The sequence below is a fragment of the Crocodylus siamensis genome, chromosome 3 (assembly GCF_052110815.1).
Source record: "Crocodylus siamensis isolate JL-2025a chromosome 3, ASM5211081v1, whole genome shotgun sequence".
Classification (NCBI taxonomy): domain Eukaryota; kingdom Metazoa; phylum Chordata; order Crocodylia; family Crocodylidae; genus Crocodylus; species Crocodylus siamensis.
The window spans coordinates 246,274,348-246,294,214 of record NC_143397.1 but is presented as its reverse complement, the minus strand read 5'-3'; the positions used below and the strand labels follow the sequence as shown (position 1 = coordinate 246,294,214).

The following is a 19,867-nucleotide window of genomic DNA, read 5'->3' as shown; positions in this document are numbered from 1 at the left end:
GCATCCGGGGTCAGGGCTGTGTGTGCTGGTCCCCACCGCGGAGCTGGGGGCAGCAGCAGCGGCAGTCCAGCTGCAGAGCTGCCCCAGCCCGGCTGTATGCTCGGGGGCGGCAGGATGCTTCTCGGCCAGGCAGAACCAAGGGACCTGCCACAGGCTGCACAAAGCCATATTTTGCCCACCCCTGCTCTAGAAGCATATTGTGGATTTCACCGTTTAAAAACACGCTTAGAATTTACTCCGTGCATAGTGGATTATGAAATCTTTTTAGCATGTGGCCTTGGTGCAAAGGAACAGTCAGATAAGGCGTTTCCTGAGCTACAGTTTACTTTCTTTTCTTGGCACTCCCCTTAAATGTTAACGGTTTGGCCAACATAAATCTGCCTCTTAAGTGTGAATTTCCTTCATTATGTGGATTTGTGTTTGGAAAGCTTGGCCTTTGCATATACAACCATTTTTCCTGCACAGTCTATAAAGTCCCATGGCTTCTGACTTCCCCTGTAGCTGTTCCTCCTTGGATTTCAGGGTGGCTTCACACCGGTGTGTGAATCTACTGACTGTGGGATGAGGGTCATAGTTAGTTTTTCCCCCTTGCTTGTTTGGAGATCCTCCGTGTCAGGGCAAAGAGGGGTAGTGTGGTGAGAAGAGAAACGTGTAATTCTGAAGCACAAAGTGCATCCAGGCAGGGCAGAGACCTGAAGTGACTTTCTACTTGCTCTTTGAAATTGGCTCCTTTAATATCATCAGGAAGCCTTTCATTATTGCCTACAGAGAACGGTCCTGGACTGTGTCAGACCCACACTTTCATTGTCATCGTTAGAAATTCATATACCACTTTTCCCAGCTTCTGCTCACTGTGACAGTAAGGGCTCAGGTCTAGCATACCTACCAGATAATTTCTGTGATAAAAGAGAATTTTTTTCAAGTGGAACAAAGATTTTGCTCTTCAATCCATGTGCTTTCAAGTGATCTCGAGAGAGGGAGAGTAGGAAACAACTAAAGGCCGCCGACCAGATGAAACATCTGGGATGTTGTTTCCTCTCTTGATCTTATCCAGAACATGAGAATACCTTCCTCTCCCTCTCACCTTCCAACCTCATGGTGAAGGGGGAGCAGTGGGAAAGGTCTACAGAGGAATGGCCAGGAAGAAGTAATAGGCTTGATAGGATTTCACTAGGTTCACGGTCAGACCCTGGGGCCTTTTCAGTCTCTTAGCAGGACAATGTGTGGTATGAAGAAACCTTCAGGAAGATTTTTCCTTTCATGGGTTTTAATCTGGGCAGGACTGAGTCACGTGTTGATGGCAGGCCCTGTTACATAACCAAAACTTAGATTCAATTTGCTGTACAGTGGGGAGACCCAATACTGTTTGGAGGAATAGAGGTCCAGTTTCATTTGACCTCCCATGTTTTTGTCCTCACACAAAAGGATTACAGCATGTTAGTAACCACACTAACCTGGGGAAATTCAACCTCAAACCAAGTCAGATTTGGTGACTGCTGAATTTCATGATTAACCCTTTTCTGAAATCCATTTCCCTTCATGCTGCTGTGGACAGGGCTGCAAGTCAATACTTTCCTGAATACACTTTGTTTTCAGTTGTACTACCCCCTCTTGTTCATCCAGGCTAAGTACAGACAGTCAAAAAGCTGAATTAGATGTTTACCTCTGATTCAGGAAATGCAGCCACATGCCTGCAGTGGCTCAGGCCAGAAGCCGGGGGGAGGCACTAGAGTACGGCTCTCTGGCATGTACCCAGCACAGGCTGTGTGTTTGCTTCCTCTTTTTTGCTGCCCCCAAGGTCTCTGGGATTTGCAGTCCAAAATCACAGCAACAGGATTCTGTAGGGATGCTAATCAGTTCCTCTCCCTGCTTCCAGGTGCCTCTGGGATTTGTAGTCCATAGTCACAGCCAGCAATAAGTTTGAGTGGTGGCCTTCCTTGGCCCCAGACCTCAGCTAGGGTTTGCCGGGAGGGGATGGGGGGGTCAGTCCCCCTGTCTCCCCGCCCCCCTCCCAGTAGACTGGGCTGCATTCCCAGCTGGGCAGACAGCACAGCCCAGCCCAGGGCTGGAAAACATGCTGGGATGCTAAGTGATTTAACTTGAACCAGGGAGGGGTCTGGGACAGAAGTTTCATAAACTGGTTTGACTCAAGTCAGTTGAGTCTGATAATGATACTACGTTCAACAAGGTTTATCTTCCAGCCATTCTACAAAGTTTGTGTGCACTGAGCTTCTGTTCTGTTACAGGTTTAAACCACTTTCTAATTACTTAAACTGGTTTATGTGTAATGTCTGTCCCTAGCCCAAGACAGTTGCAGGCCTCCAAAGGAAACATATACCCTGGGGCAGATACACCAGCCATAGGAGGCAAAGTCCAGCTGCAAGCTAGAGTCCAGTTTTTTACACAAATAAAATTCAGACTTCAAGAGCAAAGCAACTCAGAGGACTTTCGGGCTTTCAGCAGACTGGGAGTGAAGGGAACACAATCACTCCCACCAGTTTCCCCTTGGATTCTGTATGGACACAGCAGAATGCCTCTGTATAATAGTATGGTAGTCTAGGCTTCTTGCAGTCTTTTCCCATGAGGATTTTAAGCCTAACCCTTGGGACACAAGTCAGGAGACTGGTAGTGCCAAAAGCACTTCTTATTTTCAAAGTTGAAAAAACCAGCTCTTTTGCACTTGCATCCCAGAGAACCAGACAGATAAGTCAGGCCACTCTTTGCAAAGGTCCCCTTGCACTGACAGTCCAGAAGGATGGTGTTTGAGCAGCCTGATACTGCCGGCCCGACACATTTTGAACCAGCTTACCAGACTCTTAAGGGAAATCTGCAGTGGTGTTGCTGTGGGCATTGATGCCAAAACCTTTTAAGAACGTGTCTGAAGGAGAGGGAGGAGGAGGAGGTGTCACTAGTCAGTAAGCTGCCTCTCGGCTTGTATGTGAGGGTACATAGGAAACCTCTGACTTCAAAGCTGCTCCTACAAGATTGACTTTAAAGAGCATAGATTTCTTCTACCAGTCTTGCCGTCTCCCAAACAGGGAAGCTTATACATTTTCTTAAAGCTGTTCAGCCTGGGAAAACAGAGAAATCCAATTTTGACAAACTCCAGGCAGGGCAGAGACTAGAGCAGAAAAACACAAAATCCACGCTGACCCTCTGCCATTTTGCAAAGCAGGACATTACAGACAAGGAGCTGGGCCTCCACAGAGGATAACTTCCTTGTTAAGCCTCAATAGATCCGTGGTCATTTGCTTAGCTGCTCCTCGGTAGCTTAACCCTGAAAAGACCTTTCAAAGTTACAGACTCTGCTTATTTTTAGATGCAAGTGTATCTGTAATGATACCTCTGGTTGGATTGTCTGTGGAGCTGGAACTAATGGTGGATCAGGCCCTTGGGCTTTGAGCCATCAATAACCTCATTAACCATTAAGGACACATCAACCCCACTGCTGCAGTCTGTTGCAGCTGGAAAAGTCTGCAATGTCCTTATCTATCACCCTCCCTTGCATGCTGCAACCACAGAAAAGTGCAAGCAGGCCTCTCTGGGGTTGTCCCCAGCAGCCGCTCTCAAACATAGCAAAGACGGAGCTCTTGGCAGTGGCTGCAGAAGGACATAACGGAGCAGTCTTGCTGGCACATCTTCAGTTTTGGAGTACAGGAGCAAGAGCAGATGGGTAGGTGTGCTCAGTGCCATCCTGGCCAGAACTTAGTGCTGTCCTGGTGTAGACGTGCCCTGAATGCAGTCTAGCTATTAGGGGCTGGTGCCCACCGTGGCTTAGCCTGAGTTGAGTTTGCGTTCTGTCCTTTGCTGAATGGCCAGTAGGGTTGGTAAGGGAAAACGGAGTCTCACATCTAGGTTTGAATCCAAGGGGAGGTAGTTAAAGAACCAAAACCAACTGGGTGGCGTATCAGGGCCTGCAAGAACACAGTGGCGCTGAGTCTCAGCTCCCATTCTGGACTCGCACTGTCTCGTAAGTGGCTGGAGGAAATCTCTTGTAGTCTCAGTTTCCCCTTTGGAGAGAGATATTGGCCCTGGCCTGCTTCAGCAAACAAGCTGGAGTTCTGGGTTTTTTCTGCCACCCAGGAGCACAACGAGACGCCTGGGGTACCAGCCATGGCATCACTTAGAGAAGGCAGAGGGATGGCAGTCACTACCACCGCTAGCCCAGGTGCCACTATTGCAACAGCTGGCCTGACCTCTGCCACTGCTGCCACCCAGGGCTCAGACCCTGGTAGGAATGCCTCTGCTTCCACCTCACCAACTGGTGAGGTGCCTTTTGGGCATTTTCAGGCATGAAAAGTAGCCCGAGGATAGCAAGCGGGACACCAGCCCTGGCTGCTGCCTAGCGGAGGGGATGCCAGAATGGAAAGGTGGGGGGCACCTCGCCTTGCCATCTCCCCCTCCCCACTTCGGTTCCTCTTGCACTTTCTGTCTCCAACCTCTGCAGCAAGTAGTGGCAGCAGCACAGGAGCATGTGTCCGCGAGTGAAGGGCATTCTGGGAAACGTTCTGTAGAGCCGCTGCAGAGCTCACTGCTGCTTGAGGAAAATGCTGGCTGTTATGTTTGCTGCTGAAATCAGAAGGGTTTTTTTGTCCACTTGATGTGGGGGTCTGTGGCAAAAAAATGAGCTGGCGTCTCCTCTCAGGAGCAGCAAACTTGAGCCACTGCTTCTGCATGGCCCCACTGCAGGAGGCTCCAGAGCCGGGGTGCAGGGGGGGAGGACGGCCCCAGCTGCATTCCTGGCCAGTTGTGCCTCTGGAGGTAAGGCTAAGGATCACCTAGGCATGAGTTCAGGTCTCTTATTATCCCTTCCTCAAGGGGCCATGTGTGGTGAACACACCAATGAAGCATACACCGTTGCGTCTTACGCTGTATATTAAGAATCCACTGCTGTACCTGGGTTTTCAATCCGGCATTTCTGTCTCATCCTCATTCTATGGAGACATTCAGTAGTGAATCCTCCAGAGAGCTGTGAGTGTGAGTACTAGCACAGGTGACTGCGGTGCCCAAGACCTGAATCTCTCTGGTGCATGAGAGACCCTTCCCCACCTTTACCTGCACCATGCCAGGTTGTCCATTTTCCAGTTTCTCCAGGACCTACTGCTGAGATCCTGGCTACATTTCTCTCCATTGCTCTTTCTGTTCACTCTTCCCTTCTTTGGCACAGTCTCAGCCTTCTTCTGAAATTAATCACGAGCTTTGCTCGTTCCTAGGACAGCCACATCCAGAAACACAAACTTCCAGAAAACCTCGGGTCACTTGGTGCCTCCACTTGCAATTACTGACTGTACAAGCTTATGTCAAAAGTGGGGAGGAAGAGGAAGGATTCGTCATTATGCTACATTCAGAGATAAAAAATCCCTAATGAGGTGTGAAAGCAAAAAGACCTTAAAACTTTCTGGTTCCCTTGACTTACATATATCTATGGTGGTCATCTACACTTAAAAAAATACTGCTTTAAAAAACAGGTCAGATCTCTAGCACTCATTTCTCCCATGCAGAAAACCCATAAGCGTTATTTGAGGAGAGCTAAGCACAGGAGACTGATAAAGCAGGCAGATTCACTCCCAGAAGGGCTGCCCTTCTCTGCTTGTATTACCTTCCCAAAAGGACTTCTAGGAATCAGTCTGCCCTCTACTTGTCTCTTCTTGTGTGCTTGGTGCACTGCTGTGACAACATAATACAAATGGAGGGGGGCGACTCGTGTAGTTTAGGCTAGAAGCAGAGAATCATAACATGGAACCTCAAGGTCCCTACATGAATGTACGAACACGACTCGTCGGCCATCCCTGAGCAATGATTATCCAGACTCGTCTTAAAAATCTCTAGTGAAGGAGTGTCCACAACTGCCCTGGGCAGTCTGTTTCACTGCCTCACTAGTCTAATGGTAAGGCAGTTTTTCCTGATCCCTAACTGAAATACACTTCCTTTCCATATAAAACTATTGCTTTGTGTTCTTCCCTCTGTGGCAAGGAAGATTAGTTCATGGGATCATAGAATAGTCTGGCTGTGTGGATGTGGGGAGAGTAGTAGAGATGATTATCTTGACTTCAGCAAGGCTTTTGATACCGTCTCCCACAACATTCTTGCAGGCAAGCTAAGGAAGTACAGGCTGGATGAACGGACTGTAATGTGGATAGAAAACTGGCTGGAGCACTGGTTACTCCTCAGAGTGTAGTAATCAATAGCTTGATGTCTAGTTGGAGCCAGTGTTAAGTGGAGTGCCCCAGGGGTCGGTCCTGGGGCCAGTTTTGTTCAGTATCTTCATTGATGTGGAAGGTGGGATGGAGGGCACCATTAACATGTTTGCAGATGACACCAAGTTGGTGGAAGTAATAGATACACTGGAGGGTAGGGCTAGGATTCAGAGAGACCTAGAGAAATTGGAGGATTGGATCAAAAGAAATCTTGTGGGGTTCAATAATGACAAGTGCAAAGTCCTGCACTGAAGACGGAAGAATCCCATGCACCAGTACAGACGGGGGACCAATTGGCTAAACAGCAGCTCTGCAGAAAAGGACCTGGGGGTTGCAGAGGACAAAAAGCTGAATGTGAGCCAGCAGTGTGACCTTGCTTGGAAGAAGGCTAATGGCATACAGGGCTGCATTGGTTGGAGCATTGCCAGCAAATCAAGGGAAGTGATTATTCCCATCTGTTTGGCACTGGTGGGGTCACATCTGGAGTCCTGTGTTTAGTTTTGGGCCCCCCACTATAGAAGGGGTGTGGACAAGTTGGAGAGAGTCCAGCAGAGGGCAAGGAAAATGGTTGGGGGGCTGGGGGACATGACTTCTGAGGAGAGACTGAGAGAAGTGGGTTTATTTAGTTTAGAGAAGAGAAGACTGAGGGGATTTAAAGGCAGCCTTCAACTACCTGAAGGGGGGTTCAAAAGAGGATGGAGCTGGACTGTTCTTAGTGGGGGCAGATGACAGAACAAGGAGCAACGGTCTCAAGTTGCAGCAAGGAAAGTTTAGGTTGGGTATTAGAAAAAACTTTCTCATGAGGAGGGTAGTAAAGCACTGGGACAGGTTACTGACAGAAGTGGTGGGATCTCCATCCTTGGAGGTTTTTAAGACGCTGCTAGACAAAGCCTTGGCTGGGATGATCTAGTTGGGGACGGTCCTGCTATGAGCAGGGGTTGGACTGCACGACCTCCTGAGGTCCCTTCCAACCCTAACTTTCTGTGATTCTGTGGTTGTATGACAGTGACCAACAGGACTATCCATTAATCCAGGAGAAGGAAGCTTGACCAGGAACTTCTCTTTAACTGTGAGGCTTTTGCCCTTTCCCTGGGCAACATCCAGTGACTTCTTGGAGCTGTGTGTATGGTCCATGGTTCTTTCCTCAGTGTCCCAACATGGTCTGTCACTCATGTTGACCATGTCATCTAGCTTCATTCTCATCTTTCTCTTATTATTCATTTATTTCATTCGCCACAACCAGCTGATTGATTTCTAAGTTCGGCAGCTTTTGTTGCTTTCATGGTTCTGCTATGTTTCCCAGTTGTCAAGTATATTGTGTCTCTAGTTGACTGATCAGTACAGTGGAAAAAGTATTTCAGAGAGCTGGATCCCTTCCCTCTGTGGAGGTTCAGCACCCTCCAGTGCTTAAAATAAAGGTAGCACTTGAGAGGAAATGCAATAAAAAACATTATTTTGGTTGATCTTCAATATAGGCCTGGTATTCCTTGGTTTTTCAGGGTCAAATCTTAGCAAAATCTTTCTGCAACAGTGATTTCCCCTGAATATTTTATCAACTGTTTAATTCACTCTTCTGTAGATTTAATCCTTTCTTCCTGATCTCCTCCACTCTGTCTCTTCCTCAGCTCTGCTGCTCAGTCCACTCCCAGTCTCCTTGCCTTCCCAACCCAAGACCCCACCACCAAACTCTTCATTTCCATCTCCAAGTCCCAATTTCCTGGGCCAAACATTTCCATTTCTTTAGGTACCTCTTTGCTCCTTCCCTGATCTACCTGTTCTCTACTTCTTTCTGTCCTTGTCATGATTCTCTGTCTTCACTGTCTCCCAATCTCAACCTCCCTCCTCAGACTGTTTTATCTCCGTATTTTTTGCGTTGGATCCAGGCTCTTTGTCCAGTCAATCTCAGTTCTTCCATAGTTTTCCATCAAATAGAAAGCAAATGAAAACTCTACTCTTCCAAAGTCTTCTAACCACGTCAAAAGCTATACACCTTCCCAGGGTCAAACCTTGCTCCTTAGCATGGAGAGAGAGATTTTAGTGCTTCAAAAAGCAAATGTTGCCAGAATGATTTAATGCAGGTAAAGCAACATACCTGTCTCTGATCTCATTCTCAGCAAGGGCTGAACTGTCTGAGATGGGCTTGTCCAGCTTCAGGCAATTTTCTTGACATGGAAAACATCAGCTCAAACAGTTTTTAAATTGGGTAAAGTTATCAGCAACAGCCCAAGGAAGTGCCAAGCAACTTTAATAATAAGCAGCATTACCCGCTGTCGCACCCTTGATGCCAGTGCACCCTTAACCTGTGAGCCTGGTCAGCACGACCGGCTTGGCGCGAGGAGGGGGATTTATAACTGGACAGGCGGGTGATAATGGTGAGCAGGAGTCAGAGGATTTAAACACAGCGTATTGGTTACACAGAAAGTTTATTTTACTTACGCTACTGATGTGATGCAGCATAGGCAGAGGAGTTGATTTATTCAGTTACAGCATGCAGATATCATGTTACCCAGCATTTACAGGGTGGGTAAGAGAGTTGCTTCTGAGCGATTCACATAAGCCATTGCAGTCTGCAGATTACCGAGAGCTCTTGATAAGAAAGATAACGAGAGAGATAGAGAGATAGACGGGCCGGCAAGACGGGGGTACGCCAAAAAGATACGTAGGCAGAGAGATAATATCTGTGCACGATCTGTTCTTCTTGAGTGTATATGCAGTTCTCTGCTTTGGGCGGAAGTTCTTTCAAAGTTATACTTGGCAAAGGTGACCAATTACTATACACCAGGCATGAATAATTAACGAGTTGGCACTTGTGCTTTCTTTGTTTGGTCAAGTTTCATAAAAAGGGGAGTTATTTTTTGCTTGGGTGGTACTGGTTCTGTTTGGTCACAGGATGGGGCGCGTAGTATATTACTTTAATTTTACAACTTCATTAAATTAGTTTCATTTTTATCTGGTCACCATGGGTACCGATATCTTTTTTTGACGTCACGGTACCAAGCTGCAATTTGTCCAAGGTTAGTGTCTCTCTCTCGTGTGGGAACTCAAGTGAAATGAGGCACAGACAGGGGTGTGTATATGCAGCACTGTTAATACAGAGGGATAAATTACAATTACAGAGTTTGTTGTGTTAGCTTCTGACCTTTTGCCATCTGACCTTTTGCCATCGGCATCTGAAATCAAAGACTTTGATCTGTGACATGCCCCCTTGCTGATGGCAGCTTTTGGTGACATCGTTTAGAATTGGTTATCTTTCTCATTGAGCTCATAAACAATTGGCAAGTGTGTGTATACAAAAGTAAAAAGCATGGTTATTCATTTCTTGATTACATAAAAAAGGCAAGGAAAGATACATAACATTACTAAGATGCAATGAAAATGCTTATAAAGCAAAAACATAAACAACTCACTACCAAACTGAACCAAATTAACTAGCACATCACACCGTGACAGACACCTTTCCTGCATTTCACGTCGTGTCTTACATGCGGTCGGTGTGCCGGCCACACAGTCATAAACAATTCAGACCTTGCTCTATCCCATCATACACATAACAAAACCTTCAACTTTTCATACAAATATATGGCCATTTAGATATAGGTATATACACAATAGTGTTGATAGTGAAAGGTAATTTTAAAATATCCGCTGAAGGGAGGTTAAAATGCAAGAGGTTAAGATAGCAAAATGTGAAAATACTAGACTGTGGTCAACTAAGATGAGTGACGATGCCGGTGTCCGTTGTTGTCATGAGTCTTGGGAAATAGAGCCGGTAGTCCACTGTTGCGTTTCCGGTGTCTTCGAAGTTGTGGCATTCGGTAGTGGAAACAGCTAGTAGAGTCAGGAACACCCGCTGCACCTATAATATTGTTGATTGAAATGAAATCAGTAAATCAGGTCAGTACCACGCCAGGGTAAAAAGACTCTTTCATTGTTTGGAATCCATAAAGAAATTCATTAAGAAAAATCCTCAGGGAGCTGTGTAGCACCTTCTGCCACAAAAACCATATTGAGGAAAAGAGAGAAATAGAGAACTCAGGAAAGCCAGGGAAAAGGCTGGGAATGATGTCTGTCAGCCCTGTTTCAGCTCTGCAGAGCACAGCTGGGGAAGGTAATGTCTCTGCAGGCTACTGGAAGAGATGACGGTATGGGCCACCGTATGGGTGGTGATGTTTGGGGGAAGTCTCTGCACTGATTTTATTGTAGGGGGCAAATTCATTCCCCAACCAGGTCCCGAGGGAATGTCATGTTTCTTTTTATATGCATCTGATGGGGCCAACACCAAGTGGGGAGCAGAACTTGTGGGTAAAGGAGAACGTTGACACAAGAAAATGAGGTATAAACTGGCCAGGAAGACATTCAGGTTGGAGAGATGAAGATGTTTCTGAATATCAGAGCTGCGAGGTCCGGGAGCAGCCTTCCAATGGGAGCAGGGAGGACAAAAATCTAACTAAATCTAAGGTAGAGTGTGAGCAGCTTGTGAACCAGGTCTGTTTGACATGGGTGCCTGCAGTAGTTGGGGACTGGGGTCAATGCCTCCAGAGGGTCCTTTGTGCTTCTGTCCTAGCCAGGATGCTTTGGCATGGCTTCCAAGCACAAGAGATTTCATTGTTGTTGGAACGGGGGTGGTTTAGGGCCTTCTTGCCTTACAAAGTAGCCAGTGCACCTTGACTGATAACCATCTCCCTTGCTGCAGGCAGTTTTGAATACAGTGAGCCTGGAAACTCCTTTGTGAGATGGTTCAATGTGGTTATTTCAGATGTACCAGCAGTGAGAGTTAAAGTTGCCCTGTTTCTCATCTGTCACAAAACTCAATTTCCTGTTGCCATATTGATAACGTCTGAGTGATCAAAGTGACCTGGAAAGAAAGATTTTCTTTGGAGCCATTCTGTTCACATAGCCTGGAACTAATATTAGCAGCTTTTTAACATAAATCAAGCACGTCAAGGAGCAGAACTTTGTCTTCAGGATTGTTCCCATCTCTAACCCCTTATTTTTCCTTATCTGCACAAAATAATAGGGAGAGAGAGCACTAGAGTATTCCCTAAAGTTGGTTTGGTGCCAAAATTCCCGGCATATGGAACCGTTCATGCTGCGTTTCTGGTTTTCAGTGTGTGCTGAATAGATTTTCTTTGCTGTTATGGCAGTGCCATCTCATTATTAATTATTGGCATATGCCATTCTAAAATGCCCATCATGGGGGTGACACCTATGCATCCTGCGTACAGTCAGTGCAGACGGGAGGTAATTTCCATAAAAGAAATGTCTGTGAACATAGGAATGCTAGACTTGAGGGACTATCAAGCTCACTGCATTCAGCCCCTTGCCATCATGCAGTCACATCTTAAAATCCCTTTCGTGACCATAACAATATTCTCTTCCTCCTCTCTTCTCCTCCCATTGAACTTCTGACATTGTAGTGACGGCCAGAGGCTTTTATGAAATTAAGTAATATTAATGAATAAATAAAATTCTCTTCACCCTCTCCACACTGTGGGTCCTTTTCAACAGCAGGACCCTACGGCTCTGGGATGTACCCAGCACCATGCCTCATTTAGCAGTATGGGAAGAGCAAAGTGGTCCTAATCCCCCTGACACCTCTTTGTGACTCCCCAGGTTCAGAACCTTTGATCTCAATGAGAGCCCATCCCACACTGCTCACTGATGGTAAGTAGCAACCCCTTTAAGGCCTCTGCGTGGGATGCTAGGTGGTCCCTTTTTAAACAAGTAGATTCAGAGGTAACAATGCTCTGTTTTCTCCTTTTATTCGTTCCAGGTTTCTCATAGTTTTGGGCTGTTTGATCTTAGCTGTCCTAACAACTTTCAAAGAATACGAGACTGTTTCAGGAGACTGGCTGCTGCTGTTGGTAAGTTGACCGAGATTATAATGGCACCCTTTACCCATCCAGCAGGGACAAAGGCTCAGCACCATCAGAGCTTGGTGGCCTGCATGCAGCTACTGTGTTTTTGTGTACTGAGAGTCCGATACATGGCCACCACTACATAAAAGATCTAATGTTGGGAATAAAAGCATATGGTGAGTGGGGAAAAAAATGCTGAGTCCTGCGGTGTTAAAGTGGGATTTCATGTCATAGATCTAACTTCTCCCACTGGACATTGTTGTGGGAGTAATGAGAGCAATTCAGTGGGAGCAATGGTCAGTGCTGAGCACTTTTGAAAATCCAGCTTTTAAGGTCAGTCCACATGTTACCTTTTGCAGCATTCTCTGGAGTCCACGCTTTTGTTAAAGGGATGGCACCAACTTCAAAATCACACTTCCTCCTGAAAAATAGTGCTCCTGGCTAATGCTGTACATTGCAGTTAAGGTGACTTTCCTTGAAAGAATTTGGAGAAAATAAAGCCTTCTCCCTCTGCTTTTCACCCTGTTTGTTTAAGGCATGGAGGATAGGTCCGAGTTGCTCTCTAAGCCAGTTTCCCCTGTTGTTAATGTAGGTTTTTCACACTGCAGAAAATGAGACAAAAATATTACAAAAACGCATAAGTATTTGCTAGTGATTCCCAGGCATGTGACATAACAAATATGCATTTACTTCATATTGTGAAATGGTCTTGGCTTCAAGCTTGTGAAATCACTTTAACAAAAAGTGTTGTTTTCTCTGTAGCCAGACTCCTGCCATCTATGTGTGAACCAAGAACTAAGTTAACCCACCCTTGCATTAAATTATCTCCAGGCAAATTATAGAGCAATGGCAAGGCTGAGAAGTCTCTTTCAGCCTCTCCATTTATCCCACTGATATGTGAATCCTGGCGTAAAACGCTAACCTCCTGAACGGTGATCCCTTTTGTTTCTTTACAATTTAGGAAAAGATAGCCTTGAAAGGTTTTAAGGCCTCTTAGGCCCAACAGTCCAATGAACAGAAAAAGACAGAGCAAGTAGAGCGGGACCATGATGTGCTGTTGATCCTGTCTATCCTGCTATCCCATTGTCCATCAGTAGGCAGCCCCCAGAATACTGCAGAGTAAAGTGACAGGTACAGTGTTGCTTTCAGGGGCATCTGAGGGTTTACAGCCAGATACTAATCAACTTCTAAGGCACCTCCACTTAGGCATCACAGCACCTAGAATTTAGACACACAAGGCGTGATCCAGATCAAAAGAGTTAGGTACCAGGGCATTCTGTACAGTTATTGGGGATGCCAAAGTGTCTCCCAAGGGCCATCCAGGTTGCCTGGTTGTCAGCAGGAAGGCATCTACGTGCAGCCCATGTTAAAGCATACTACTCCTAAGAAAAGAAAAGCAAGTGTCGACATACAGAATGGGAGATAATGGGCTAGGCAGTGTCACTGCCTGCCAGCAAGAATAGCAGCAGTCTTGGTACTGATTAGGGCTCAGCTAGAGTATTGGTTCTAGTCCAGAGCAACACAGTTTTAGGAAGGAGGTAGAGAAACTGGAGAGGATCCCGAGTGAGTGACAGTGATGATGAAGAGTTGGGGAATGATCTGTCAGAGAAAAGGTATGAACCCAGTATGTGTAGTCTGTAGAAAAAGGGATTAAGAGGGCACATAATAGCAGTTTTGAAATATTAGAAAGGCTGCTAGAAAGAAGAAAGAACCACTGGTCTCCCTTACCACAGAGCACAGAACATGGTTTAAACGATAGCAACTAAATCTTAGGAAAGACTTCCTAACTGCAGGAACCATTAGGCAGTGGAATACACTGCCCAAGGGAGTAGAGGCATCTCCTTCACTGGGAGTTTTCAAGAAGAGGCTACATAAGTGTCTGTCTGGGGTGGATTAGAAACAACCCATTCTCCATCTGTTCAGGGTTTGGCTTAGAAGACCCTTGAGGTCTCTTCCAGCCCCATGAGTCTAGCCAACAGGGGGGAAGACACAGGGATTTGTCTCTATTCCTCTCCTCCCTGGAGCTTTAGCTGCTGATTCAGGGCTGCAATGGCAGCATTTCCATGGTGCCAGGACCCAGAGTGCTCAGTGCTGACATTCCTGTATGAACCACAACACTGACAGATAGCAGCACTGAATTTCTTGTAAAGCACAGCACCCTCCATTCACTGTTGCACCCGAAGATGGTACTGCTGCACACCTTTTGTCCACCAGCTTTGTGGTTACAACACTCACCTAGGAATTGGGATCTCTGGCTTCTTGGCCTGTCTTGCACTGAGAGGATGCATATATACATGCATACATTAGGATGTGGGCAAGGCTGGCCAGGAGTCCTTCCATTCCTCTGGTTGGAGAAGCCCCACTGGGCAGCCATAAGTACAAGACTCACAAGACCAGAAAGAGAGCAAGCAAGTGGGAGCGTAACTGTGGCTAAGTGGAGACCTGGGTTCAGGCCCCTTTTGCCACCGGTATTTTTGTTTCGTTTAAATCAACAACTTCAAACAATGACCTCTATTAATTTAAACCAATGACCATCTGACTTCAGATTCATATAGTTCATTTAGCCATCCAATTTCAAACACACTTCCTTGGTGTCTGCCTGAAAACGGGACAGAATGATCATATGCTCAAAGTGACAGGTGTTTCAAACAGGACAGTCTCAGCAAAACTGGGACGTGTGGTCACTCGAAACCATTTGAGTGCTTTTGAACTCATGCTGTGCCTTAAGACAAGGTGCCTAGGACTTCCTATACAGGGATGCTTTCAGGCTAAAATGGAAGTGGCCCATGAATCTAGTGGCCTACATGGTTATGTAGTGGCTGAAAGGGAACAGTTAGGACCGTCTTTGTGATTAAGGTGCCAAAATTATCCTAAACTCCTGTGTAGGGACCAGTTAGGGTCTGGCCCTTGCCCTTTTACATCAGAACTGTCCAATTTGTAAGGGCTGCACAATGCACAGACGGTGCCGGCATGAGCCCCAGGTCCCCAGAACCACACGACACGGGAACAGCTCCCTCCCACCCCTGCTTCACCACACCAATGCCCTTCCCATTTCACTGTAGCTTCACAACCCCACCCTACCCCATCCCCTGGGCTTGGAGCAAGGGGTCCATAGACCCTGGCTGCTGCTGTAGCCTGAGCTTGGCAGGAGCTCAAGGGCTGCAAATCAACCCCTTGCGGGTTGCATACAGTCCTGCTTTTGCATTATGACATCGCTGACGCAGTAGGACTATCTCCACCTCCTCCATGCTGAGTCTTCCAGCTTTGGCAAACTACAAGCTTGAAGAGATTTAATTTTCAGTCTCCTTTCTGAGTGATGGATAACTGCCTGGCCCCTAGGAGGTTAGAAGGAGTTTGTGTTTGTTGGTTCATGCCAGAAAGGCGCCTAAGCCACAACTGCAGATGCACATACCTCCATAAATTTCAGTCTCATTTGGGATCCCAACTTTCCGGCCAAGGCCCATCTATATACGGTTCAGAAAGCCCAACGTGTTTTTCTTACTCAATACAGACAGTTTGTGTCATATCTTCAAAAGAGTTCAGATCCTTGACCTAAGTGCTCAGTGTCCCACACCTCTGAGCACAAAGAAGTCTCATCTTCTCTCGTGTTGAGGACAATGGGAAAGTCCTCATCTCCTCTCTTGTCCATACACACACTTTGAACACGTTGGAAAATGTACCCTCTGTCTCCTCCCTCCCGTAGAGAACAATAGAAAAGTCTCCCTCTTCCTCGGCTGAGCACAACAGAGAATTCCTGCTCTTCCTATATTGCAAACCATGTAAGATGATGGATGCTGAGTTGCTTTTTTAAATACATTTATATATATTATTGTCCTGTTTCTTACACGTGCAGACATGAACATGATGTTTGATTCTACAGGCTTGACATGTCTAGAAGTACTGCAGTACTTGTGATGTGCCTCAAAAATATAACTTGTGTCTGATGCAGGAGACATTCGCCATCTTCATCTTTGGAGCAGAGTTTGCCTTAAGAATCTGGGCTGCTGGCTGTTGCTGTCGGTACAAAGGATGGAGGGGGAGACTCAAATTTGCCAGGAAGCCTTTGTGTATGCTGGGTAGGCACAAATTCTTTCTTATTCTCTATGTATGTATCTCGCTGGGTCACATATAGTAGATCTTCCCTAAAAATCCCCCAGTAAAAGCCAAGGGTAAAAGCTGTAGACATTCAGCCCCCAATCCACGGTAGACGTTCCACGGTGTTTAGAAATAATTATTAAGTGCCTAAAAACAAAGATTTGTTTGAGAAATCTTTCTGATGCTGACTGAGATGTTCTCCTGGATCACAATCATTTTAATTCACATGGTAGTTAAGTTAGAAAATGGCACATAAAAATGGCATGTCTTTACTCAATATGTCTGTTCTCCATGTGTCTTTGAACTCATTCTGAAGGCTTTATTGATTTAAAAGGCTTGATTTGTAATCCAGTCTACTTGATAAAAAAACACTGGACTTGGGAGCAGGAGCCGCTGGGAGGCTTCACACCCAAGCTTTGTCTAAGTTTCTGAGTAATGTTTCTAATGTATAGGTTTTCCAGTTCATCCAAGCAGCTAAAACTCTTGTCCAGGTTCGCCTTATCTCGTAACTCCATTCCTCTAACATTCTTTCCTCTTGCCTGGACATGCTGTTATGCCTCACCGACAGCTACACTGGATCTTGCTTCAAAGATCATCTTCCCAGCCCATCATGTGGATCAGGTTCCCCTTCTCTATCATGTAAAATTCAAGTTGCTTGTCTTTGCTTTCAAGGCCCATCACAACCTAGCTCTACCCTCCCTATCATGTTGAAAGGTCAGCTCCCACCATGTTCTCCAAACCCCTCCTTTGCCATGGTTCCTACAAGAAATGTAATGACCTTTAGGTTGCTCACATGCTAGGATTATTTTCTGTCATACTGGCCATTATCATCCTGTTGTTTCTTTGTGCTCCTTTGTCCAGCTGCATTCATCTCTTATCTTACACATAGATTGTAAACTCTTCAAATCTTTTTGACCTCTGATGGCATAGCACCTCACATAGTAGGGTCCTGGTCCAGGACTAAGGCTCTTGCAAATAAATAACTAATAATTGTTTCTCTCCTGTCTTGTATCCATCTTATTTTTCAGAATGTAAACTCTTCTGGACAGGGGTTAGAATTCGCAATGTATTTCTGCAGCAACTCCCATGTTTGCATTGCATTTGTGGCTGCGTTGTTACTGTGGTACAGTTGCAACCACTTTTTATAAGCCAGCTGGGCTTTGTTGTGTCTTATTCATCTGCAATGAAGTTGTCATCTGCACTGGAAGAACAACATCTCTACTGATAATGATATAAGGAACCCAGTTGGATTTTTTAAAATAATCTCTTGATTTGTAAATTATGTGGGTTTGTTTTCAATCTATTGAGAGAAAATGAATAGGAAACCCACATAGTGTGACATCACAGGCTTTTCTTTATTACAAATGAAGTCTTAAGATCAAGTGGCTAAGAGCTATGAGTTCATTTCTGAAATTGCTACTTATAGTTTCATAGTTTCTAGGGTCGGAAGGGACCTGAGTAGATCATCTAGTCCGACCCCCTGCCATGGCAGGAAGGAGTACTGGGGTCAAACGACCCCAGCAAGGTGTTCATCTAGCCTCCTCTTAAAGACCCCCAGGGTAGGAGCCAGCACCACTTCTCTTGGTGGTGGTTAGGAGGAGTTTGTGTTTGTTGGTTCATGCCAGAAAGGTGCCTAACACCACTACTTGTTTCCATTTGGATAATTTTGGGCTCAGAAAGATCCACCAGTAAGAAAGCAGTCTGCATTTCACTCCTCTTTGGTCCCTGTGATACCCTTATGACACTAACCTGAGCAGTCAGCCAGTTTGCCAAAACCCAGGGAACACCATCAGGAAAAGAGGAGTTTCTTATCCAATAACCATTTTGTGTTTAGTATTTCTTCTTGTTCAATACAACCCACTCATGGGATATCTCAATATTGGTTGTTTTTCTCTTTGATGTATGAGCCTGCATTTAAATATCTTTGGTTCCTCTCACTAAATGAGCTCACAAAGGGGTATCGCAGGGGGGTTGCAAAGAGGATGAAGTTGCAAAGAGGATGTTCTCAGTGATGGCAGATAAGAAAACAAGGAGCAATGGTCTCAAGCTGCAGCAAGGGAAGTTCAGTTTAGATATAAGGAAAAATGTTCCCACTAGGAGGGTAGTAAAGCACTGAAACAGGCTACCTAGAGAGGCTGTGAAATCTCCATCCTTAGAGTTTTTAAGACTGGCTTGACAAAGGCTTGGTTGGGATGATATAGTTGGGGATGGTCTTGCTCTGTGTAACCCTAATTTTCTATATTTGCATGTCAACTGGGTGATCTGTAGATTACTTGAATCCCAGATTTGTCCTATCCATGCCACAGGCTGTGCTTGAGACAGGAGTATATCTTTCATTGGCTACAGAACTCATTCATTACTGGGCTTGAGGTCTTCCCAGCGAATGTTATAACACAAATCCATGGAATTTAGCAGCAGGGAATGGAGACACTCTTATGGCAAGATTTTTTAATATATTTTGTTTTGCAGATATCTTTGTGTTGATTGCCTCGGTACCAGTGGTAGCCGTTGGAAACCAAGGCAATGTTCTGGCTACATCCCTCAGAAGTCTGCGCTTCCTTCAGATTCTCCGGATGCTCCGAATGGACAGAAGGGGTGGCACTTGGAAGCTTTTGGGATCTGCCATTTGTGCACATAGCAAAGTAAGTGAGAGACTTGATGGACAATGCAACTAGAGTGGGGAAAAGCAAAGGCCTTTCTGTGCTAAAGCTGAAGCCTGGAAGTCAAAGTACATGAGTCTTTTGCACAACTCAAACACAGACCTGCTCAGGGGTGGGTCCGGAGGGGGTGCAGTGGCACAAGCCCACCCCCTTTTCTGACCATATCACAGAAGCAGTATTCAGGGACTTTTAAATGACCCTCACAGGTAAGAATGCTCCTCCCTTCTCTCCTTGCTCAGAGGCACATCCCCTCCTCTTCTCCTCGCATTGCCCTAATGCATGGCCTGCTCCCTGTGGGAACTGGCACTATGGGGTCCTATACCTGTCTCACTTCTCCCTCGCTGGGCTGTAGCAGGTGGGCAGAAGGTCTGGGCACCCCAAGTCGTGTTGAGTTGTATTTATTGATTTTCACTTCTGCAGTTCCCAGACAGGTCAGGGTCTTAACATGTCAGATATTGTTCAGACATATAGTGTAAGCTAGTTCTGGCCTCTGACCAACTCACAACCTTATCTGAAAATCAAGCTAAGGTTTTTAGTTTTTGCCTAAATATAGATTTGGGTGCCTGTTTTTTAACAGCTAAGTTTGAAAATATCAGGAACCATTTGCCCATCAGTAAGATGGTTATAATCCTTCCTCACAGCGGGGTATCAAACCCAGAGAAAGGCCTGAGTGCTTGAAGTACAGGCCTAGGGTCCTCTACTCCAGGGCTCATTTGATGATACCAGAATCCTAGTTTTCTTATAAAAGAGCCCCTTAAGTTTCTTGTCCTTAGGATTGTGAAGAACAGGTCAGAAATGTGATTCAAGTGTAGCTGATGCAGTGACATCCCACACATTTTAATAGCTTGTCAGCTTCAAGATGCACTAGTGTTGATCCTTCACTGTCACACCAGCAGAGAGAGGGCTCTCTCTGCCACAGTATTCTTGATTAAGTGGAATTGCACTAAAGCATTTGCTAGAGATGCGTCCATTTTTGTCAAGCTTGCATTGGGAGTGTGCAAGAGAGAAAAACAAGGTTCTTTGGGTAGGTGTGATATCTTTTATTAGACTAACTAAA

At 45.7% G+C, this 19,867-nt stretch overlaps 1 protein-coding gene across 3 annotated transcripts in view; it reads left to right on the top strand.

Annotated features, from left to right (window-relative positions):
* The window catches only part of KCNQ3 (potassium voltage-gated channel subfamily Q member 3), a 270,534-nt gene that overhangs the window by 200,672 nt on the left and 49,995 nt on the right, over window positions 1–19,867 (top strand). For 2 of the 3 annotated variants that reach the window (XM_090040667.1, XM_090040668.1), the window contains exons 2-4: window positions 11,971–12,061; window positions 16,005–16,131; window positions 18,620–18,792. In XM_090040667.1, coding sequence (XP_089896793.1) covers window positions 11,971–12,061; window positions 16,005–16,131; window positions 18,620–18,792 — 391 coding nt within the window. Of the gene's footprint in view, window positions 1–11,810; window positions 11,862–11,970; window positions 12,062–16,004; window positions 16,132–18,619; window positions 18,793–19,867 lie in introns of all 3 variants that reach the window. The other variant, XM_090040669.1, reaches the window with a different exon arrangement.